General features: G+C 35.4%; 1 protein-coding gene and 1 long non-coding RNA gene across 2 annotated transcripts; one reads left to right on the plus strand and one right to left on the minus strand.

The window, feature by feature from the left end:
• Positions 1 to 5,996: 5,996 nt before the first annotated feature.
• Positions 5,997 to 24,455, minus strand: LOC18425076 (patatin-like protein 1; the record flags this gene model as incomplete). The annotated part of the gene is given in 8 exon segments (XM_088864031.1): positions 5,997 to 6,314; positions 6,410 to 6,574; positions 6,869 to 6,921; positions 6,924 to 7,054; positions 10,003 to 10,047; positions 10,049 to 10,182; positions 19,291 to 19,382; positions 24,362 to 24,455. Coding segments are annotated over 8 exon segments (1,023 nt in total), but the record flags the coding sequence as incomplete, so codon positions are not given.
• LOC148782455 (uncharacterized) lies at positions 15,252 to 17,127 on the plus strand. The gene is made up of 2 exons (XR_016053546.1): positions 15,252 to 15,407; positions 16,254 to 17,127. It is a non-coding gene; the product is annotated as an uncharacterized LOC148782455 (long non-coding RNA).
• Positions 24,456 to 24,778: the final 323 nt, after the last annotated feature.

Genomic DNA, 24,778 nt, shown 5'->3' on the forward strand with positions numbered 1-24,778 from the left:
AGCTTTTTTCCAAAAATTTTGGGAGTTAATCAAGGGTAAATTATTGGAGTTGGTTAGGAGTTTTATGATTATTAGGCAAGTGTTTTGAGGAGTAAATTCTACTTATTTGGCTCTGGTCATAAAAACGTCAGTGATATCGAAAATTTCTGATATTAGACCGATTAGTCTTCTAACAAGCCTTTATAAAATCATTGCTAAAGTGTTTGCTGAAAGACTAAAATTTGTCATCCCTCTTCTCATTTCTAATATGCAATCAGCTTTTATTGAGGAATGTCAAATTACTGATAGTGAACTGACAGCGCAAGAATGCATTCATTCTCGAGTGATTAGCAAAAAGCTTGGTGTGATGCTCAAGTTAAACATGAAGAAGGCTTATGACAAAGTGAAATGGGGGGCTCTTTTGGAAATTATGAAGATGATGGGCTTTGAAAATAGATGGAGAAGTTGGATTTTTGGTTGTTTGTCCTCAGTTCACTTTTTAATGCTTTTTAAAAGGAGCCTCAATGGAGTCTTCAATGCCTCAAGAGGACTTCGCCAAGGGGACCCTCTGTCTCCTTTTTTATTTACCATTTATGCTAAATAGTTCAGCTTGATGTTGAGTAAGGTGGAACGAGTTGGTTATTTTTTGGGATTTAAGATTGCAGATTCTGGCATTACCATTTCCCATCTGTAATATGCATATAATACTCTCATATTTTATGATGCCGAAATTTCTCAAGTGGAGAGCATTGCGATATTTTTGGAGTGTTGTGAGGTGACTTTGGGCCTAAAAGTTAATTTTCACAAGTCTTCAATGATTGGCATTAACTGTCCACACTCTTTGTGTTGATGGTATGGTGAATGCAAAGGGCTATAAAGTAGGATCCTTCCCTATTATATATCTCGGAATGCCCATCTCGAACGCTAGGCTTTCTCTTATAGTGTGGGATAAGGTGGTTAAAAGAGTCCAGACCAAGCTTAACTTGTGGAAACTGAAATATCTGTCGATAAGAGGAAGAGTTACATTGTTGTGCTCATGTTTGGCCAATCTACCGGTATACCAGATGTCGTTGATTACCATACATGTTCGATTACAAAAAAATAGAGAAAATGATGAGGAACTTTATGTGGGGTTCTAATGGTGAGATGTGCAAATTTCATCTGTTAAGATGGGGCAGAATGTGTGCTCCTAAGAGAGAAGGAGGTCGGGGCATTCGGAAGATTCGAACTTTTAACCAAGTTTTGCTATGCAAGTGGTCGTGGCGTAGCACTCATTTGAAGGATCATCTCTGGTACCAAGTCTTACATGCCAAATATGGTATGGATAGACTAGATCTGTGGCTTTGGGGTGGAAGAAGTAAGAATATCTCTCCTCTTTGGAAAACTATTTTAAATTGCAGGCCAATGATATCTGGTTATTTTAGATGAAATGTTGGTGGTGGTGTACAAGCTTCTTTTTGGCATCATAGGTGGCTGGGGGACTATCCTCTGAAGACCGACTTTCTGAACCATTTTAGGCTTGTGACTAGACCCAACTTCAAGGTTTGTGAAGCAGGAGAAACTAGGGGCTAGTGCATTTTATGGGATATTTCTTTAGCATACAGCCAACTGAATAATGTATTGTTAGCACAATAGTGCCAACTCATGGAGTTGTTGGATAAAGTGTATTTATCTCAAGATGCCGATGATGAGTTGATCTGGGAGAATGAGAGTGATGGTGTTTTCTCTATGGAATCTTGCTACAATCTTTTTTTTCATGACCGATGGAGATGGTCATGCACGTACATCGCGCAATTATAGAAATAGTCAATCCCACACAAAGTTCAAATTTTTATTTGGCTGGCAGCTCACGATAAAATTCTGACCATTGATAATTTGATCAAAAGGGCAAAATTCTCCTTAATGTCTGTTTGCTATGCAAGGAGGATGGGGAGATTGAGTGCATCTCTTAATTCATTGCCATTTTACGTCAAGAATTTGGTACTAGCTTTTTTATATGGTTGGGATACAGATGGTTCATCCTCATTTGGTTTGGGTGATTGTGTCGACTATGACAGTGCCCTTTCTACTTAAGACGGGACGTGTAATATGGAAGATTGTAGTAGGTGTGATTCTCTGGGAGCTATGGAAGGAAAGAAATAAAAGAACTTTTGAAGGGATTGCTTGTCCTTTTGATAAGTTAATCCATACCATAAAATGTTCCATATGGTCGTGGTTATCAGTGATTCAGGATTGGGGTATTTCCAAAGTGGATGTGATGGCCAAGATGCGAAATTTATTCTATCTTGGTTCTAATTGCTCTAGACCGAGATGTATATGGGTGGCACCGTGTTTAGGAAGCCTAAAGCTTAACTTTGATGGTAGCTCCTTTGGAAACCCAGGATTAGCAGGGATTGGAAGCGTGGTGCGAGATTGCTCTGGTAATGTTATTTCTCCTATGCTAGTCCGCTAGGTAACTGCACGATTGAAGGTGATTCCTTTAATGTTATTAAATGGTGCAAAAAAGAACTGAAAATCCCTTGGCAGCCCCGGTCTTTGTGGTTGCACGTGATAGACTTGGTAGATGGTGCCTTAGTTTCGATTTCCTTTTCTAATATTTATAGGGAAGCCAATAGTGATGCTGACCTCTTAGCTAAAGGAGGTTCCTCTATCCCCTCTCTTTTGATCTCTGATGATGTAATTTCTTTTTTATAGTTATCAATAAAAGTAGTAACCTTGGTAAAAAAAAAAGAAGGTTGCGTCCTTATATAAACTTTTTCCTACGTAGAAAAGTTTCCTTATAACAAGTACACGAGTGAAATGAATTCGTAAAGTAACCACTATAGAGCTAGATCACATCAATAAGTTTAGAATTGACCCGATCCAGATCTGATAGCCTGATTCATGGACCCAAATTTGGATTCGAAATCCAAATCTGGACCCAAAAATCATATCTGAAGTACATGTGGATTGATCTGGATCCGACCCGGATCCAGATCCAAATCCAACCCAATTTTTTAAAATAGTAAATTTTTATTTTATATATATTTTCTTCTTAAAGTATATATAAAATCCCGATCTAGATCCAGATCTGGATCTGATATATACTATTTGGATTTGGATCTAAATGTATACTATTTGGATCCAGATCTAGATCTGGATCCGGATCTGAATATCCTAGATCTATTCAGATCCGGATCTAGATCTAATCAGATCCGGCCCCCAATCAAACATGTTCTCGCCCTATTTTCATGTAGTTTGACAAAAAATTTCACATTTTTCCCTCTTATCTCTATTTAGAAAGGAGTAAAGGATCAACTCCATATAATTGGTGTAAAACTCAGATGATGATCTATATCTGCAAATAAAAATAAAGGGTCATACTTCACTAAGGCTTCTTCGTTGGTGCCTTGATTTTTCAAAGGTTCAAGTAGGCTCGTCTCGAGGTTAATCCTTGACATGGGCCTTTTCAGTAGCTGATGGCCCATCTTCTCCAAGTTTTAAAGGTTTTCCTTTGTTGAGATGTCAACTGAAGCTGCTTTGCCCAATATATCATCTACATGTACCAATCAAAGAGAGAATGTTCACATATTAATAATATATAGGACATTTACGATGTGAGAGCTTCAACAAGCATTATCTGAGCATATGTTTTTTAACTCGCCTCGGTCTCTGACTTGGCCCTGGCTCAGGGCGAGTAAGTGGGTGATGCAGAAAAAAAAATAACTTTTTTTATTATTATTAGTTTTTTTTAGTTTATCTTTTAACTCAAGAATAGGAGCTGCAGAGGGATAAGGTTAAATCTAAGAGGAGTTTTATCTTTTCAACAATGGTCTTCTTGAAGATGAGATGATGCAATGGTTGCATCAGACGTTGCAGCGGTTGGAGAATAAAGTTCCTCATCAAAGGTTGCAACGGTTGGAGAATAATGTTCCTCGTGAAGAAAGTACTAGAAACCACATTAATCTTGTATCAAGAATTCCACGACAAACCCAAGGTGTTGATTTCGAGCACAACGAAGATTACAGGCCAGATCCCTATTGGGCGACCACTAGATTTTGGTATTAAAGTCAATCTCCCATAATTTCATGGTAAGCTCCACATCGAAGGCTTTATTGATTGGTTAAGTGCAATTATTTTGAATGAAGTGAATTGCTAGAGGAACGCAAGGTTAAACTTATTGCTACCAAGCTCTGCGGGCCTGGTGAGATTAAGTTCAACAATCCCGACTTCATAGTGGGAAGGTAAAACTTACTGACTGGCAACAGATGAGAAAGAAATTGAAAGAAATTTTTCTTCCTGTAGATCATGAGTAAATTTTCTTTTAAGAACTCCAAAATCTTTAACAGAATGAAAAAAAAGTTGAAGATTATACTGGGGAGTTTTATCGATTAGTTGCTCAAAACAACCTCTAAGAGATAGAAGGACAAAAGATTGCTCGATATGTAAATGGCCTTCAACTTACCATTAGGGATACGGTTTTCCTACATCGATCATGGAATTTAAGTGAAGCTTTTCAACTTGCTTTACGAGTAGAAACTAAATATCAAGGGAGCAACGACAAACGATTTTACACCCAAAAAGAGGTTTTACGCCAACCAAGATTAATGAAAAAAAAATTATATGGCAAAGTTTATGTGTTATCGATGCAACGAACCAGGTTATTGTGTGTTTGAATGCCTAAAAAAAAGGATGGAGGTACACTTGACTAAGGAAGACGAAGAAGTTCCAGAAAATCAAATTCAAGAAATAGTCATCCATGGTGATGAAGAAGGAGATCCATTTTGAATCAAGCTCGAGGTCGAGCTTCTCCCAACCCCGGGAAAATAATACAAGAAAAAGAATATTAAATTTATTATTATTAGTTTTTTTTTAGTTTATCTTTTAACACAAGAATAGGAGGTGGGCAGGGATAATTCGGTGGGCATGAGAGTTTATTTTGTGCGTGAATTGATATCTTATCAATTGGTTGGTTAGTTTACGAATGTAAATAGTGCGTGAATTGATATCTTATCAATTGGTTCGTTAGTTTAGGAATGTAAATAGGATAAGGTTAAATGTTATTGGAGTTTTATCTTTTTAAGAATATGAAGCTTTTGATAAAATGTGGGAAGCAAATCTTTTTGGTACGTGAGGTTAAGAGATAGGGATGAGAGAGAAGATAGAAAAAAAAGGAAAAAGTTTATCTTCTCTTTTTTAAGTCTATTTAAAGGAGATCTCCCTTCATTGTAAATTAGTGAATGAGTTGAATAGAATTTGGTTTCGTGAAGAGATTTCTTTCAGGTGGACCCTTGCACTGAGAGAGGGTATATTCTCTCAACCTTTTCTGTTTTATTGTTATTTTTCTGGTTTATTTTCTCCTTGCATCAGTGGGCTTGGCTGAGCAGTGTATTGGGCTCAAACGACGGTGAAAAATAAAAAACAAAATAAAAATTATTTTAAAAATTAAGTAAAAAGTGAAAAAGTGAAAAAAAAGCCAAAGACAACACTAGTAGTCAAAAATAAATAAATAAAATATAAAACATGAATTTTGCATGACATTTTAGAAAATGCAAAACAAGAGGAAAGTATAAAATAGGGCACATGACAAGGAAAACTTGCAAATCATTGTAAAAAAAATAAATCCAAATTACATAAATAAGTTTTGCACATTGGTCCACATATTAATATATTTTTATAATTTTTTTAACTTTTTAAGTGGGCCTAATTGCACCTGAGTACCCGGCAAGAAGTTGAGCAACTCAGCCAAGTCTGAGTGGACTTAGTCAGTTTTGAATCATTGATCTGAGCTGCGCTAGTTTCTGCAGGTGGTGTTGTTGGAGCTTCACAAATTCTTATAGTTTTAGTCACAAAATTAACAAAGGTTTTATGAGTAATTTACCTATGGTTTGCATATCTTGGAATTTAACAAGAGCTTCATGTAAGATTCAACAAAACCAAGACCATGCTCTATTAAATGTTGTAAAATTTAGGCTGAGCTGCTGAATTTGTTATGAGCCATTTTATAAAAGTTGCTCATAGTAGGTGCCCCTTACTAGAAATTGCATTTATACCTGGATTCTGAGAAAATTATCTTTCGACTTAAGCGCTTGAAATACAATAGAGTTATGAACATCCACCATGTCTGCACTTGCTTGAGACAAAGTGTCCACTAATGGCGAATTACCCTTGTTGTAAAGCCATCGCAGTACACCCCAACCAGCAGCAGCCTTGGCACTATAAATTTCTTGTGTTTTCACTGAACCAGTCCCAAGAGAGATGACAAGAAATTGAGCATAATCCAATGGTTTGGTTTGAAAAAAATCCGGATTGTCTCGAGAAAGCTCTTTTGTCACCTCACTGATTGCTACTAGTGTCTGCAAATGGAAGGAAAGAGTATAAATATAACAAAAAAAGTATGTTTGCTGAAATTCCTGGTTCATTGAAATGGGGGGAGAGAGAAAGAGATTACAGGATTATTAGCAGCAACCCCGCCATCAATGAGGTGAAAGAACCTGACCTCTCCACCAGACCCTTTATTCTCAAAATAATGGGCAAGCACATAGGTTGGTGCTGCAGAAGTACTTATGCAAGTGTCGGAGAGCAGTGCATCCTTTGAAGTGCTGCCATCCTTTAGCTGTAAATTAAGGATCATAAAAATATAAGCCGTCAACTCAAAAAGAGCAAGGGTATGCCCACAAGAACATAGTTGGAAGTAGTGATAAAAGATATGGAGGCTTATGGCTTCACTGAGGAAAGACCATTAATATAGTAGAATGGCGGATCAGGATTCGTGAAGTGACCCTAATTAGTTGAAAAAAGCCTCTCACGATAATGAAAAATATAGGGTTCAATATCAATCATATTTGAATTCTTTGGGTGTTATACAAGCGCACGTGCGTGTGCGCGAACAAAGAGGGATAGAGCAAACCTGGTAGGACGCAAAGATAGTAGGTTGAAGTAAGTTGATATCAAAAGTTGGATGACGATATGGGTCAAGGGGTCATGGAGCCTCTTGTCTTCAAGATTCTCACGCACAAGGCTCCTCAAATACTTGCCATCATATTTAGGACCTAGCACAGCGTTCATCATCTTTAAAGCCGAACTGAAAGGACCTCTGCAGCCAACAACAGCAACAAAAAGACAAACATCAATAAACCACTTAACATGACAAACCAGTGTTTTAAAACTTGGATTGGTGGGGCAGATTAAAGAGAAAAAGTGTAGGGATTTAGACTACATTAAATACATTAAGAGTGGGGATCAAAAGGTCGTGGTCAAGGATGAAGTGGTCAACGAAAGGTGGATAATTTATTTTAAAAAATTATTAAATGACGAACACAATAGTAATATAGTTTATTAAGAACCGTTGGCATGAATGAGGGTGGAGGTCATAGATACATTTGTAAGATTAGGATATCGAAAGTGAAAAAAACTTTGAAAATAATGAAGATAGGAAAGGCTTTAGGACCAAGTGATATCCCGATAGATGTTTAGAAGTGCATGGGGGAGATTGGCATTGACTAGCTAACCAAGTTGTTCAACAAGGTGTTGAGAACAAAAGAAATATCTGACAAATGGAGGAAATTTATTGTGGTACCTATTTACAAAAACAAAATAGACTTACAGAATTGTGCGAACTACCGAGAGATCAAACTTATGAGCCACATTATGAAGCTCTAAGAGAGACTGATTGAGCATCTAAGGCATGAAACAAGTGTATAAGAAAATTAATTCAATTTTATGCCAAGGAGGATAACAACCAAGGCTATTTTCCTACTTAGGCAACTAATTGAGAAATTTAGGGTGAAGGGAAAAGACCTCCATATGCTCTTCATTGATATAGAGGAAGCTTGTGATGGAGTACCTCGATATTTGATTTGGTAGGTATTGGAAAAATTTAGGTGTAGCACCAATAAGTAATAAGGTGAGAGAGAGTAGGCCTAGGTGGGCTAGTCATGTGTAACCAGACCTAGTACAACACCCGCTCAGAGGTGCGAGTTAGTTCAAGGAGAAAGCTCAAAAAGGGCAAGGGGTAGGCCCAAAATAACATGTTGAAAATAGTGAGAAAATATATAGGACCTATGGCCTCAATGAGGATATAGACCCTTAATAGAGCGGAATAGCAGACCAAGATTCATGTAGCCGGCCTTAATTAATTAGAAAAAATCTTTGATGCTGATGATGATCGGTGAACAGATTGTTCCCCCACAAATTCCTGTTGAATCGCTGGATCGATGATTTGGATCAGATATGACTAGGTGATGCAAAACACATTAAAAATAAATAAAATACAATAAAAAAAAAATAGATTTATGGGGTGGAATTAAAATGGGACCCACAGAGTTTTAGGGGGTTATAGGTCGAAACTTATACCATGCTAGAACAAGTTCGTTCCCCTCCAATTCCCATCGAAGTTGTCGATCCAGACAGGAAATCACCAGGTTTTAAAACACAATTAGAAAGTATGACGTTTTATTATTCAGTTCTAATAAACTACTTCGAACCTATATTAAAATCGGAAAGATATTCTACTCCCTACGTAGTACACCTCCATTTACTCCCTTAAGGAAACACCCACCTAGGATTAGTTTTAGGACCCCAATTTTGGAGCATATATACTATTCACATAGATTATCCTTAATAATAAAAAAAATTTCTAATTGCCCCCTCTAATCCCTCAAAAAAATAAGGCCTCACCATTAAATAAGAACCGTCTAATTTTTAAAAGGTTAGATCTAACTGTTCGAAACTCAAGTTTCAAATTAGTTTTTTTGAAAACAATCATCTAGTGATTCTAAGGTGGTTAACAAAATTTCATATAGAAAAAAAAAAACCTCTTGAGTAGGTCATGGAGTAGAAATAAACTATACTCCCGAGAGAGCATGGTATACGTGCTCCTCTTAAAACTTGAATTTTAATATATATGCCATGTTTGGAAGTGTATTCACCACTCATGTATGTCTTACCATGGTTCTGGATCGATTTTACGTGCGTGACATGTACGGTGCTCTTACTCAAATGATATCCTTTATCACTGATCAAAACTATAATCATTCGTGGGAAAAAGTTTAAATTCCCCTTCCAAAAATCCATCTTATAACATGTATTTGTTGTCGCCTATTAAAATTATAATTATTTGCTGCAAAAAATTTAAATGAAGTGCAGTTCAATTGAGGTCCCCTTCCAACAATTCAGCTTAAACATAGATTGAGAATCCAAAACACATCAATATTGCTTTCATCATTTCTCATGCATATTAATGCATCTCTGGTAATTAAGGAGTCCAATAACGGTGTACTTTCACTAGGGGTGGAAACAGGTCAGGTCAGGTACGGGTCGGGTCCGGCTGAACCCGAACACATACACAAATAGTATTCGGATCCAAGTTTTGGACCGTTGGGTTCAAAAGTTAGACCCACACCCATACCTATTGGGTCATGTGTCTATCCTATCGGATCCCGGGTCTGGTATGATCGGGTCCATTGCCACCTTCACTATGACAGTTTTTTTTTTTTTTTGGCCCTTATTTTCCCATCATATACCTATATTATTGGCAACAAGGTCATAATCACCTGCAATTAGATTTCAAGCCGTCTAATTTGTCGTTTATTAGCTAAAGATGACTACTAGTTCTTATTGTATACAATCCTTAATACACCCAAAGGTTGAAGTATTTTATCTCCAACAGTTTACAGGTACGGGACGGGTATGAATTGGGTGCGGGTCGACCCGTCGGATCCAAATGTTGGACCCATACCCAAACCCGTGTTAGGTATTCCCCGCAGGTCCCGGGTCAGGTCTGGGTTCATTGACACCCCTAACTTTCAAGGTTCAAAATATATTTTTTCTTAGGGGAAAGTATATAATGAGACCATTTATCTTTGATATAAATGATACAAGATGGTCACAATTAATCTTGACCATTGGATGTGAAATTGAGTAGCTACATTTATTTCATTGACTAGACCTAAAGTTCCAAAAAAACTACCTCGAACTTTGTGACACACCCCAAGCTATTAGCTTTCATATCGGACGGTTATAAGTAATCGTGACCTCCCTTACCGTGGCTGTGGAAAAATCTTAGGGCAATGCTCAAGGTAGAAGGGGACTGTCTTTAGCCGCATAAAGGGGACGATTGTTTACGTCAGGTGTGGTGAGCATGGCGGTTACAAGCCCACCTGAGCTGGTCCCTGCTATTACATCAAAATGATCCACAAGCCTTGCGTCCTCTCCATCTAGCTCCTGCCATGAAACACTAAAATCCTTAATACCCCATCTAACAAAAACAATAGGAAAATAGTAGTAAGGGGACCTACTTTTACAATATACTAAACATCCATATTGTAGAAGGATGTGGTTGTCTCTAAGAAATTTACAATTAATGAAGTTAAAATTATATTACAAAATCTCTTTCTTTATTTTTAATATTTAGAGAAAATTAAGGAAACCCCCAAAATTCATTGTTTAGACATTCTACTCTCAATACTTTTAGAATCACATCCATGACTCAATTACTGTTTTTTCTTGCTTTTACCCCCATCAAAAAAATATTGTTTTAAAGACTAAATTACAATTCCCCTCATTTACCATACCCATTAAATCTCTCTCTACCCAACCTCTCTCTCTCTAAACCCCCCTCTCTCTCTCTCTACCCATCCTATCTCTCTTTTTGTCTCTCTACCCAACCTATCTCTCTACCAGGATAGGGTATAGGAGGGGAATGATAGTTTAGTCTTTAAAACAATGACTTTTTTTATTAGGGTAAAAGTAAGAAAAAATAGTAACTGGGTCATGGGGGGACGCTAAAATTATTTGGAGGTAAAATGTCTACAAAGTTCACTTTGGAGGTATCCAAAATTTACCCTAATATTTATCGGAAGAAGTTTATATAAGGTTGCAACCTTAAGATGTAGAATTAAGGTTGCAACTTAAAAATCCATCGGAAAATTTTGTTTTAATGTTGAAAAAGCCTCTAATTAATCATCTCGACATCAAGATGTATGAATATGAAAAAAAAAAAAAAAATTGAGTCTAAAAAATAATGCACTTGCAACACATTATCTAAACTATCCATTTTCAAGATTTTCATATGTTTATAGATCTACTTCATTTGAACTATTTTTGGAGTTTAAAATTTCATAATTAGAGTTGGAAATAGATTTTCAGGCAATCCTAACACCAAAATTACATTTTATTATAGAATTTGGAGATATGCCGTAATTGAATTGTTCAAGGTTGCAACCTTATGCAAACCACACCCATATTTATTTTCTTTTTAGATTCCTATCCATCATGTTGGATATTTTCATTCCCTGAAGATTTTTAATCCAAAATCCATATCTAAAACATATTTTGGAGAGGTGACTATAAATAGATAAGGCTACCTACTCACATAAACCTTATCCACAATAATAATATAGTAATAGTTACAATTTTCCGATCTACTAGTGCTGTACGGTATATGGTAAATCAGGACGTATCCACCGTTAGTTCCTGATGATGGGTGGTAGAGACTAAGTGTAGCTCTCTTTGAAATAGAATAACATAGTTAATCTCGGCCGTTCCCTTCTATTGAATGTATAGCGGATGGCTGTGTAGTGGAAAACGGATAAATGATGTCTTATAATGCACCATACAGCGTAGGAAAGATCTCTGCTACAATTTTCAGCGCTAAAGAAAGAGAAATTAAGATGAGATTATCTGTGATGATCATGGATTTTAGACTTTCAACTGTCTAACATTCTGGTTTGCAAACTAGAAGGTAAAAATGATTATAAAGAAAGCCATGACTTAGAAAATGCTTCAATATCAAAAGGAAAATTGTTTCACGAGGGCTGGACCGCATTTCTAAAATATGGGGTCCAGAGGTATAAAGCATCCATCTTTAGAGGTCCATCTAAAAACAAGTGCAACTAACGGTCCAACTATGTTTTTAATATAATTATTACTTCTAGTTTTCAAAAAAAAATTTCATATTCATGATCTCCATGTTAAAGATTATATATTCTATAAAAATTAGGATCAAATTATAGTTAAAAAATATATTTAGTGCCGAGCCTGCATTTCTACTATATGCAAGCTGGCCACATAGAAACTGTGTCCATATCAAAAACCATGGACCACCACAACCATGGACTTGTAATTCAAAAATAAACAGTGATTATCACCAATATCATCCCTTTTTTTAGAGAGAAAATGCGACAATTATTTCATTCTTTTGGTGAGATTATCAGCAGAATTATCATCATTCACCCATCATCATCTTGTTAAGAATAAGCTTGATTATATTCAAGGGTATTTTGGGTATTAGATTTAAATGTAAGGGACATTTTGGAAAAGTTATGTTAAGGGTAATTTTGGAATGATGTTAAAGAATTGTGTAGAGTTCCAAGGTCACAAGGAATTCCAAGATTGAGAGAGAAGGGTCCCAAGATTGAGAGAGAGGAGTCCAAAGCATGCAATGCATGCAAATTTGAATTGGAAATGAGTGAAGTCTAGAATTTTGTTATATAATCTTGTAATTTCGTCAATGCATATAGATTGTAAGTTATGAGAGGGAAAACTTCACTATAATGGTGTAGAAAGAGTCTAGAAAGCTCCTAAGTGGTCTATATATACATGTACTAAATTTTTGTACAAGTAGAATGAAGAAATTGCGTTGAATCTATTTTGTGTGCATAGTAAAAATTCTAAACGTAAGCCTTCTTTCTCCCTATTTTCTAACAAGTGGTATTAGAGCTAAAGTTCTTAAGAATGGCTCCCTTGATCCAACCACAAATTCCTCTTCTCACCAAAGATAACTATGAGAATTGGAGTATTCAAATGAGGGCATTGTTGGGGTCTCAAGATGCTTAGGATGTTGTTGAAAAGGGGTATGTAGAACCGGCAACCCTGCAAGAAGAAGCCGCTTTGGATCAAAATCAAAGAACCGTGCTAAAGGAGTCGAGAAGGTTGGGCAAGAAAGCTCTCTTTCTTATTTACCAAGGAATTGATGAGAGCACTTTTGAGAAAATTTCTTCCGCTGAAAATTCAAAGAAGGTATGGGACATTCTTCAAAATTCTTTCAAAGGAGTTGAAAAGGTGAAAAAAGTGCGCCTTCAGACTCTTAGGGAAGAGTTTGAGGCATTGAAAATGAATGAATCCGAAAATATTTTTGAATACTTCTCAAGGGTTTTGGTTGTTGTAAACCAATTGAGAAGAAATGGAGAAAATATAGATGATGTAAGAGTAATGGAAAAAATACTACGATCACTAGATCGTAAGTATGAGCACATTGTTGTAGCCATTGAAGAATCAAAAGATTTAGAGGCTATGACTATATATCAACTCATGGGTTTCTTTCAAGCCCATGAACAAAGATTGCAAAAATGGACTCAAAACTCTTTGGAGCATGCACTACAAACAAACCTTACAATGAAGGAAGCTAATGAAGAATCTCATGGAGGAAGAGGCCAAAGAGGTCGTGGCAATAGAAGGAAAGAACGTGGAAGAGGCAACTTTAACTATGGAGGTGTGAGAGATCAAAACCACCCACAAGCGCAAAGAAGACGAGGAAGAGGTAATTTTTCAAGACCATACAATCATTCAAGATATGGAAAATCTATGATTCAATGTTATAATTGCAAAAATATGGCCATTATAGTTCCGAGTGTAGATACCGTTCCCAAAATGATGTATTTGAAAATGCTAATTTTGTTGAAAAATAAAATGATGACGAAGAACCAACTTTGTTTATAATGATAAGAATGATAATCAAATGGATACTTGGTATCTTGACACTGGTGCAAGCAACATGTGTGGTAGGCAGGAATTGTTTGTGGAATTGAATGAATTAAGCCATAAGCATGTAATATTTGGAGACTTATCAAAAAGACCCTTAAAAGGCAAAGGTAAAATTTTGATAAAAATGAAGGATGGTGGTCATCAATTTATTTCCGATGTATATTATGCACTGGACATGAAAAATAACATTTTGAGTCTGGGGCAATTATTAGAAAAAGGCTATAATATTTTTATGAAAAATGGTAGCCTTTATTTGAGACACCAAAGAAACAATTTGAATGCCAAAATAATTATAACTAAGAATAAAATGTTTCCAATGAATATCAAAAGTGAAAATGTGAAATGCCTCAATCTATTTTGAATGATGATTCATGGTTATGGCATTTTCGTTTGGGGCGTCTTAATTTTGGTGGTTTGAAATTGTTGTCAAAAGCAAAAATGGTGAATGGTTTACCAAGAATAAAGAAACCCGATGGAGTATGTGAAGGGTGCATTGTAGGAAAGCAACATCGAGAAAGCTTCAAGAGTGGAGAATCAAGGAAAGCATAAAAGCCTCTCCAACTCGTGCATACGGATGTGTGTGGACCACTTGAGCCCATTTCACATAGAAAGTCTCAGTAGAATCTAACCTTTATTGATGATTATAGTAGCAAAACGTGGGCTTATTTCCTTAAAGAAAAATCGGAAGTGTTTGAAGTGTTTAAGGAATTCAAAGCTTTTGTGGAGAAACAAGGTGGTTTTCAAATTAAAGTGATAAGATCGGATAGAGGTGGAGAATATAATTCTAATGTTTCCAAAAAATTTGTAAAGAACATGGAATTTGCCACCAAATGACCACATCCTACACACCACAACAAAATGGTGTGGCGGAAAAAAAGGATAGAACTATTTTGAATATGGCAAGATGCATGTTAAAAGAAAAAGAAATGCCAAAGGAATTTTGGGCCGAGGCCATTGCTTGTGTAGTATAGTTGTTGAATCGATGTCCCATAAAAGGTTTATAGTATAAGACACCCGAAGAAGCTTGGAGTTCCTACAAGCCAAATGTAGAGCATCTAAGAATCTTTGGGTGTGTGGATGTTGCCAAAATTCCCAAAGAGAAAAGGGCAAAGCTTGATGACAAAGGAGAAAAGTGTGTATTCATTGGCTATGGAGAAAATACAATGGGTTACAAGCTGTACAATCCCATTACTTAAAAGGTATTCTTGAGTAGAGATGTGATTTTTTATGAAAATAAAGTATGGGATTGGAAAAATAATCAATAAAAGAAAACTATTGAGGTTGATAAAGTGGAATAAAAGGGACAAGTTGAGCATCAAGAAAGCCCTTTGAATCCTATTCATGATGCTTCTTCTAGTGGCCAATCTACTTTTACTAGTAGTTCATCTCATAGACCCATGAAAACAAAAATCCTTTAAGAAATTTATTCGGTTACTCGTAGGCTTGATGTTGAAAATGAAGATCTCACATTGCTTTGTCTTTATGCAAATTTGAATCCTATTTATTTTGATGAAGCATGTAAAAGTAAAGTGTGGAAAAAAGCCATGGATGAAGAAATTGAAGCACTTGAGAGGAATGATACATGGGGGCATACAACACTTCCTAAGGGCCACAAATCAATTGGTGTGAAATGGATTTATAAGACAGAGAAATGCTAATGGGGATATCGAAAGGTTGAAAACAAGGTTAGTTGTTGACTATGATGAGGTATTTACCCCCATTGCTCGTTTAGAAACTATTAGATTAATCATTTCTCTTGCAGCCCAAATGAAACGGAAAAACTTTCAAATGGATGTGAAATTGGCATTTTTTAATGGTTTTCTTGAAGAAGATGTGTATATTGAACAACCAATTGATTATGTGTAAAAAGGGCAAGAAATTAAAGTTTAAAAATTGAAAAAGGCTTTGTATGATTTAAAACAAGCACCTAGGGCATGGAATAGTAGAATTGATAAATATTTTCTTGAAAATGGTTTTTCTAGGTGCCCATATGAACATGCCCAATACATAAAGAAAAATGAAAATGGAGATATTTTGCTTGTTTGTTTATATGTTGATGATTTAATCTATACGGAAATAATCCGAGCATGTCTAAAGAATTCAAATAATCCATGATTAAGGAGTTTGAAATGACTGACATTGGGCTCATGTCTTATTTCCTTGGCATTGAAGTTAAACAAATGGATGATGGAATTTTTGTGTCACAAAAATCTTATGCAAAAGAAATTCTCAAGAAATTTAAATTGGAGAATTGTAATCCGGTAATGCACTAGTAGAAAGTGGTCTCAAATTGAGAAAAGAAGGTGATGGAGAAAGGGTTGATCCTACATTTTTCAAAAGTTTAGTGGGAAGTCTCTGATATCTAATATGTACAAGACCGGATATTCTCTATGGAGTTGGTTTAGTAAGCCGGTACATGGAGACTCCAAATACCTGTCATTTGAAAGCGGCAAAAAGGATTCTCCGGTATATCAAACGCACATTTGACCATGGTTTATTCTATTCATGTTCTAATGTTTGTGATCTTGTAGGTTTTATTGATAGCGATTGAGCCAGAGACTTGGATGATAGGAAAAGCAGTTCTAGGTACATGTTCTACATGGGGAGTACGGCATTCACATGGTTATCGAAGAAACAACCGCTCGTGACACTATCAACTTGTGAGGCCGAGTATGTAGCCGCCACATCAAGTACTTGTCATGCATTGTGGCTACGGAATTTCTTAAAGAACTTTTAAAGCCTCATGAGACTCCCACCAAAATCCATGTAGATAACAAGTCGGCAATTGCAATTGCAAAGAACCCGGTGTTTCATGAGAGAAGCAAGTACATTGATACACACTTCCATTTCATTCGAGACCAAGTGAAAGAGAAGAAGGTTGAACTTGCTTATACAAAAACGCAAGATCAAGTTGCCCGCATTTCTACAAAACCTCTCAAACATGAATTGTTTCAAAACTTGAAAGTTATGTTAGAAGTAACTAAGTTGGAAAATCAAGCTTAAGGGGGGATGTTAAAAATAAGCTTGATTATGTTCAAAGGTATTTTGGGTATTAGATTTCAATATAAGGGACATTTTGGGAAAGTTATGTTAAGAGTAATTTTGGAATGATGCAAAATAATTGTGTAGAATTCCGAGGTCACAATTTCAACATTGAGAGTGAAGAGTCCCAAGATTGAGAGAGAGCAGTCCAAAGCATGCAATGTATGCAAATTTGAATTGTGAGTGAGTGCAGTCTAGAATTTTCTTATATAATCTTGTAATTTCGTCCATGCATATAGATTGTAAGTTATGAGAGTGAAAACTTCACTAGAATGGTGTACATAGAGTCTAAAAAGCTCCGAAGTGGTCTATATATACATGTACTATGTTTATGTACAAGTAGAATGAAGAAATTGTGTTGAATAGAGCTCTTTTGCGTGCATAGTAAAAATTTTCAACGTAAACCTTCTTGCTCCCTATTTTCTAACACATCTGGTAGGGAAGATTGTAATGTTATTATAAAAGGAAAAAAACCATTGTGCACCGTGAGTGATTCCTAGAACATAGTAATAAGAGAAAGGGAGAAGATTATTGCACTTGAAGTTGGGAATAGAGGAAGCTGAGGATGGTTCCAGGAATGATGCCTCTCACTCCTCCTCCATCTATGCTTAAGATGGTGATGAAGTCCCCGTAAAGGGGTGGAACGTTCTGTAAGAGCCTTCTATTTGGCATTAAAGCTGGTATTCTCAGATAGAAAGCTTCAAAATTCACAAGATAATCACTATGAAGTTCCCTAATTCTTTTTAGTATAAGTTGGTTTCATGAACTATTTATAGGCTTAAAACCACCATACCAGAAACAAGGAAGCTCCATTTTAAGATCAGCCGCCGCAAACGAAGAATTTTAGATAGATGAGAGAGAGAGTCTTTCTTCAGTCATGCATCTTCTTCCCAGTTTGAGTTGCAGACGTTTGGTGCTTCTCAAAGACTTTTTACGTCACCTCTTTTAACAAGTAAAATAAAGCAGAAAAGTGCATATTGGAAGTTAGTTAGAACGTTAGAATATTGATCATTGATTCTTCATTTTCAAATTGAAGGGAGGGGGAGAAAAATCCTTTTGCCAAATGATATTTTATTTCCTTGGGGGTATACTATCTATTTACTTCCTCGAGTAAAATCCCACCTGGGATTAATCTTAAAGGGTAATGATCCTATGAGACCCTCCCACACCCATGTGTGTATAACCCCAAAGGATCACCATTAAGCTTAGCACATATCTCTAGAAAAGTTATCAAGTGTGGGACTTGACTTTTCTATAGATCTATGCCAAATTTAATGGTGATCATTTGAAGTCCTACACATATGGGTGTGGGAGGGTCTCACAAGGACATTTCCCAATTTTAAAACCTTAAATTTTTGGAGATATAACCTCTTTAACCTCAATAAAAAGTTCCTAATTGCACTCTCAAAGCAAGTAAAAGAAACAATGTCTTAAGATAGAATAGAAACAATCCAATTTTTTGAGGGGTGAAATCTAAGTATTAAAAAATTCAAATTTCAAATTTTTCTTTTGTGACTAATCATCTAGTGATTCTTAGGTGGCTACCAAAATTTCAGACCGAAAAAATGTTGAGAAACTTGAGGGAAGAGATGAACCCACTCCTAGGATTAGGGGCAGGGTTGTGAGACTATCGATCGCAAAGATCAGGCTTTCACCAGAACTGTGAGAACTCTGTAAATTTCGGTATACCTCTCCATGGCCATGAAACCCTTCTTAAAGAGAGATGGAGGAGGTCGTTCTCCAACGTTTGGCTTCCTCCTGAAATCTCTGAGAAAAGGTGGCCCTATAATCTTGGGAAGTGGGTGGTTACTTTCTAACTGTTAGATAACGACACTTTCTCTCTCTAAAAAGCCTCTCTATTTTAATAATAAGAATTAAATTATAAGAGAGAAATATTGCACGTTTAAAGGCCCCATGACCACACACACGTACCAACATCTCTTACTTGGCTATGAGGGTCAGATATACTTGAAATATCATAAAGTCTTTGCAACTTAATGAATTTAACATTTATGAGAATATTTTTGTCATGAGGCTCTTCTCGCAAGTGCTATTATACATCTCATAACAAAAAATATCAAAAATCATGTCATGGTTTTTCACACTAATGCAGTTTTTCCTCTCATGACCAAGACATGAAAAACAATATATCCCATTTGGGAGTTCTTGACTTAAATATTTCTAAGTCTCATCAAAGCTACATGCTTTGATAATATTTTTGCACTCAATCCCTTTGTTAAAAGGTCTGCAATCATATCTGAAGATGGTAAATAACTTACAGTTATTTCATTCTTTCCAATGCTATCATAAATATAATGATAATCGATTTCAATGTGCTTACCCTTGGAACTATAAGCTCCATTTCTAATTGATGACATAGCAATCTGATTATTACAAAAAAATTTAACAGGTCCGTCGGCTATATCCAGCTTCAAATCATTTATGAAACGTTTAATCCAGAAGACATAAGTTGTAGCAATGCTACAAGAAATATACTTGGTTTCTATAGTATACCGTGCTACAAACCTTGTTTCTTACTAGATCGAGAAACACATCCACCTCCAAAGAGGAATACAATTCCTGAGGTTGATTTCTATCGTATAGGTCTCCTGCAAAATCTGCATCAAAGTACCCAGTAACCTCTAAGTTGTTAGCTTGAAAGCACAACTTGTAATTTTTAGTTTTCTGAATATCATTTTTACAGCTTGCCAATGAGCCATCCCATGATTACTCTGAAATCTACCTACAAGGCCATATGCATGACTCAAATCAGGTCTTGTACACAACATGACATAATTTATGCATCCTACAGCTTGAGCATATGGAATTCTTTCCATTTCAGCTTTCTCACTATCATTTAATGAACACATTTTCTTTGATAACTTCAAGCCTTTACAAACAGGTGTATCTATGGATTTACAATTTTCCATCTTAAATCTCTTTAAAACACTTTCTAAATAATTTTCATGAGATAAACATAGAAGTCTTGAACTTCTATCTCTTATTATCTTAATGCCCAATACGTATGAGGCTTCTCCCATATCTTTCATCTCAAAATAGGAATTTAGTCATGATTTGGTATGGTAAATCATGCCAATATCATTACCGGCTATCAAAATATCATCCACATATAGTGACAATTTAACAAAATTGCTCTCACTATTCCAGACATATACACAATGGTCTGACCTATTGGCTATATAACCAATTTTAGTGATTGCATTATAAAAAGTAAAGTACCATTGCCTAGAAGACTGTTTTAGACCATATAAAGATTTCTGAAGTTTATATACCTTGTCTTCTTGGCCTTTAATTACATATCCTTCTGATTGTTTCATGTATATATATTCTTTTAATTCTTCATTTAAAAAAGTTGTTTTGACATCCATCTGAAATAATTCTAGATCATAATATCCAACTAATACAAGGATGAACCTAATAGATGAAAATTTGGCTACTAGAGAATAAGTTTCTACATAATATATGCCCTCTCTTTGAGTAAATCCTTTAGCTACCAACCTAGCTTTATATTTATCAATGGATCCATTTGTATTAAACTTTTTCTTTATGACTCATTTGCAGGCTTTTCTATCTTTAGGGAAGTCAACCAACTCTCAAACTTAATTTCTTTTAATAGAATCAAGTTCATCATCCGTAGCTTGAGTCCACTCAACTGAATCATGTGAGCTAATAGATTCACTAAAGCTTCGAGGCTCATCTATTGTATCCTCACTCATTGAAGAGTAATTATCTTCATTCATAAATACATAAAATTCTTCCAAACTAGCAGGTGGGGCTCTAGTTTTTTTAGGCCTGTCTGGAATACAATCATTCTCACCAAATGTAGAGGGAGTCTGAGAAACAGGGTATTTCAGACCCTTATCTTTATCAATTTCATATAAGTCAATAGGTTTAGTTAAAATATTTTCATGATCTATATTTTTTAAGAAATGAGCACCACGACTCTCTATTAATGATAGAGTATCATGGTTATAGAATCTATACCTTTTAGAATTTTCTGAATAGCTTATAAAAATGCATTTTATAGTTTTACTTTGTAATTTATCTCTATTTTGTGGTGGTATAAGCTCCCAAGAACCCCAAATTTTCAAGATAGTAAGGTCAGGTTTCCTACCTGTCCATAATTCATATGAGGTCAAGTCTATAGATTTAGTTGGGACACTATTAATGATATATATTGCAGTGTTGAGTGCCTCACCCCAAAAATGAGGTGATAAATTTGAATGGCTCATCATGGACCTAACCATGTCCATTAGAGTTCTACTTCTCCTTTCCGCTACACCATTTTGTTGTGGTGTATATGGCATAGTTGTTTGGTGAATTATACCATGCTCTTTACAAAATTCGAAAAATAAGATGGAGCAATATTCACCTCCCCTATCTGTTAGAAAAATTTTAATGTCTACCTAACTGATTTCCTACCTCAGCTTTATATTCTTTAAATGTTTCTAATGCGTAAGATTTCTTACTAATTAGGTATACATATCCATAACGTGAATAATCGTCTATAAATGTTATGAAATATTTCATACATCTATGTGTTTTCACATATAATGGGCCATATAAATCAGAGTGAACAATACTAAGTAGTTCTTTAGACCTTTTCTCTTTAGGGATAGGCTTCTTAGTTAATTTACCAGAAATACATAGCTCGCATGTTTTGAACACAATTTCTTCTAAATTTGAGAGCACCTCTTTTAGCCATTTGATTCATTTTGTTTGTATTTATATGTCATAATCTTAAGTGCCATAAATATGGATCATCCATACACATAAAAGCATCAAAAGAGGCATCAATATAATCAGAAAATGATGAACTTTCATTAATATTCAGTCGGTACAAATTGTCAACTTTATAATGCTTTAAAATGCTTCCCAATGGTAACCCGACCTGACCTGAACTTTATTTTCATAATCCTTGTCGTTCAGTCTAGGGAAAAAGATCAAATTACGCTTCATATTGGGCACATACAATGTATCAGTTAATAAGAGATTTGTTCCTCATGGTAAACACAGTTTGAAAGTGCCAACACCTAGTATATCGTAGTAGGTGTCATTTCCCATATAAATCCGCTGGTTACCGGCAGCAATCTTTTTCAATTCTGTGAATCCGTCCTTGGTCCTCGAGACATGTCGAATGGAGGCTGAGTCGACCCACCAATTTCTCAGGTCATGATCGGCAACTATTGATTCTAAGACTACGCAGATCAAGTCATTTATCTTATTTTGATTATTTCGAGTAGGGTTGTTATTTTGGTTCCTATTTTTATTTTTCAGCTTAGAACAATTAAACTTGATGTGCCCAATTTTCTTACAATAAAAACAGGCCTTCTCAACTTTATTCTTTTGATTTTTAAAATTTCTCCCCTTTCCCTAATACTTATTATTTTTCTGATAATTGAAAGGTTTCTTGAGAATCTAAGAAGATGAACTTTGGGGAAAGTGGGGCTCAATTGACTTCTTCCTCATTTTTCTCTCAACTTCAATGCTAAGATGCATGGGAAGATTTAACATGGTTATCCCTTGTGCAGAATGGTTTAATGTAATTACAACGGACTCCCAAGATGGAGGAAGATTGTTAAGGACAATGGATACTTGTATGCGATCGGGGATTGGATTCCCGGCTGCAGCAACGTCTTTTGCGAGCACTGTCATTTTATTGACATGCTCGGTCACTGAGTCCGTTTCTTTCATTCTGCAAGAATTGTATTTTTCTAACAACAATTGTACATGGGTATCAGAACTGGTCCCATACTTTTCAAATAGGGCGCCCATCATACTTTGAGCTGTGGTGTAATCTTCAACGACTCTAATTAAATTATCTTCCATGAAGCTCAACATAGTAGTCCTAGCTACTTTGTCAACTTCTAACCATTTTTCAAGTCGCCTTCTAGTTTGACCATTGGCATTAGGCTCTAAAACTGGTGGTTCTGTTTTTAGGGCATAATCTACCCTATCATGGAAAAGCATATATCCAATTTTTCTTTTCCACATAGAAAAATTGGTCCCATTGAGTTTTTCAAGTTTAGATAGGTCTGACATGACTAGCCTAGATGTCATTTTAAATTTTAGATAATACCTAAAAGTTCAAAAAATTTAATTGTGTTTAAGAAAGGGTTGTCTGCTAGTTAAATCAATAGGTTTGCTGACTCTCAATGAGCTGAGACCTCAAAAAAAAAATTTCCCGAACGGTTTATGTTCGCACTGCTATGATGCAACAAAAAATTAATAAAGTAAGGCAACAACTACTTTATGTCAAATCTTGCATAAGAATCAGTTTCATAAATATATGAATATATTTTAGCACAAGAGAGAGAGTCTATAATGATATTTGATATTTTCAACAAAAATATGGCATTGCATAGTCATAAAAATAATGAATTCACAAAATCAAGATCATGAAATTTTCTAACTTAAAAAGACCCAAGCATAAGATAACTATGGAATGGAATGATAATTATTATGTAAAAGAGGTCAAAACATAGGATAATTATGCATGGTAATGAATTACTATGCAAAAATAATATGTGAAAGAATCTCTAAATTATAGACCAAGTAAAATAATTAATTATTGGCAGTAGTTATACATGTCGGTCTCTCTCTAAAATTCCAGCAGTAGTTCTATCTTGCTCTCTCTAAAATTTTAACAACTTTTTATTATTATTATTATTATTATTATGACTAATTTTAGCAACCTTTTATTATTATTATTATTACACCAATTTGCTTTGGCCGAGTGGTTAAGGCGTTGCTGGCTAAGAACATGAGGTTTCCAGAGAACAAAAAAAGAACTTGTGCGTACTCTTTTAGGCAAAAGTAAAAGTCCTGATATTCAATTAAATGCAGTGAATTTCACTGTGATATTAAATGGAAAAGAAAAAAAAAAAAAATCAAAAGATGAAATAGAGGTCTTGGAAAAAATATAGTGAACTTGCTTGTGGGTAAAACACGGCTACCCCAATCTTTAGTTTAACAGCAGAGAGAGAGAGAAAAAAAATATGCAGATAAAGATTAGGGTTAAAGATTATTATTATTTATGTATATAAAAAACCCTAAGAAGGATAGCTACTATCAACTATTATCCAAAGATAAACTGGATGAATGAAGATTAGGGTATATTGTATTAAAAAAAAAAAAAAATCCACAGATTACCGATTATCCACAAATCAACTAAGAAGGATAGCAAATATCAACTATCATCTGTGTATACTGTATTAAAAAAAAAAATACAGTGGATGAATAGAATTAAGAAAAAATATCACGATCAGTATAAAAGAAATATATATATTTAGTCTTGATGATGAGCAAGAAGTAAAAGCAGAGATAAAGAACAATTCAATGATTTATTCTCTCTGTCTTTGCGTAATTTAGGTTGCAAAGTTAGATTAAAAAAAAATATAATAATCGACGAACACGAATTAAACATGAAAATAATATAAAGAGAACAAGAATAAAATAAAAAATAAATAAATGAATAATGGAACCTGGGAACTGTAGGTTACGAGTCCACCACCCTTCCACAACCCGCTCTGATACCAATGTTGAAAAACTTGAGGGAAGAGATGGAACCACTCACGCTTCCACAACCCGCTCTGATACCAATGTTGAAAAACTTGAGGGAAGAGATAGATCCACTCCCATGATTGAGGGCAGCATCGTGAGACTGTCGATCGTAGAGATCAGGCTTTTACCAAAATTGTAAGAACTTTGTAAATTTCTGTGTGCCTCTCCATAGCCATGAAACCTTTAAAGAGTGATAGAGGAGGTCATTCTCTAACGTTGGCTTCCTCCTGAAATCTTTGAGAAAACGTGGCCTTGTAATCTTGGGAAGTGGGTGGTTAGGTTCTAGCCGTTAAATAACGAAACTTTCTCCTTCTAAAAAGCCTCCTTATTTTAGTGATAAGCATTAAATTATAAGAGAGAGAAATGTTGCAAGTTTAAAAATTCGATGGCTACGCACGTACCAACATAATATCCTCCTAAAAAGTTCTTT

Source organism: Amborella trichopoda, chromosome 4 (assembly GCF_054954075.1).
Source record: "Amborella trichopoda isolate Santa Cruz 75 chromosome 4, AtrichopodaSantaCruz75HAP2 v2.0, whole genome shotgun sequence".
In the NCBI taxonomy this organism is placed as follows: domain Eukaryota; kingdom Viridiplantae; phylum Streptophyta; class Magnoliopsida; order Amborellales; family Amborellaceae; genus Amborella; species Amborella trichopoda.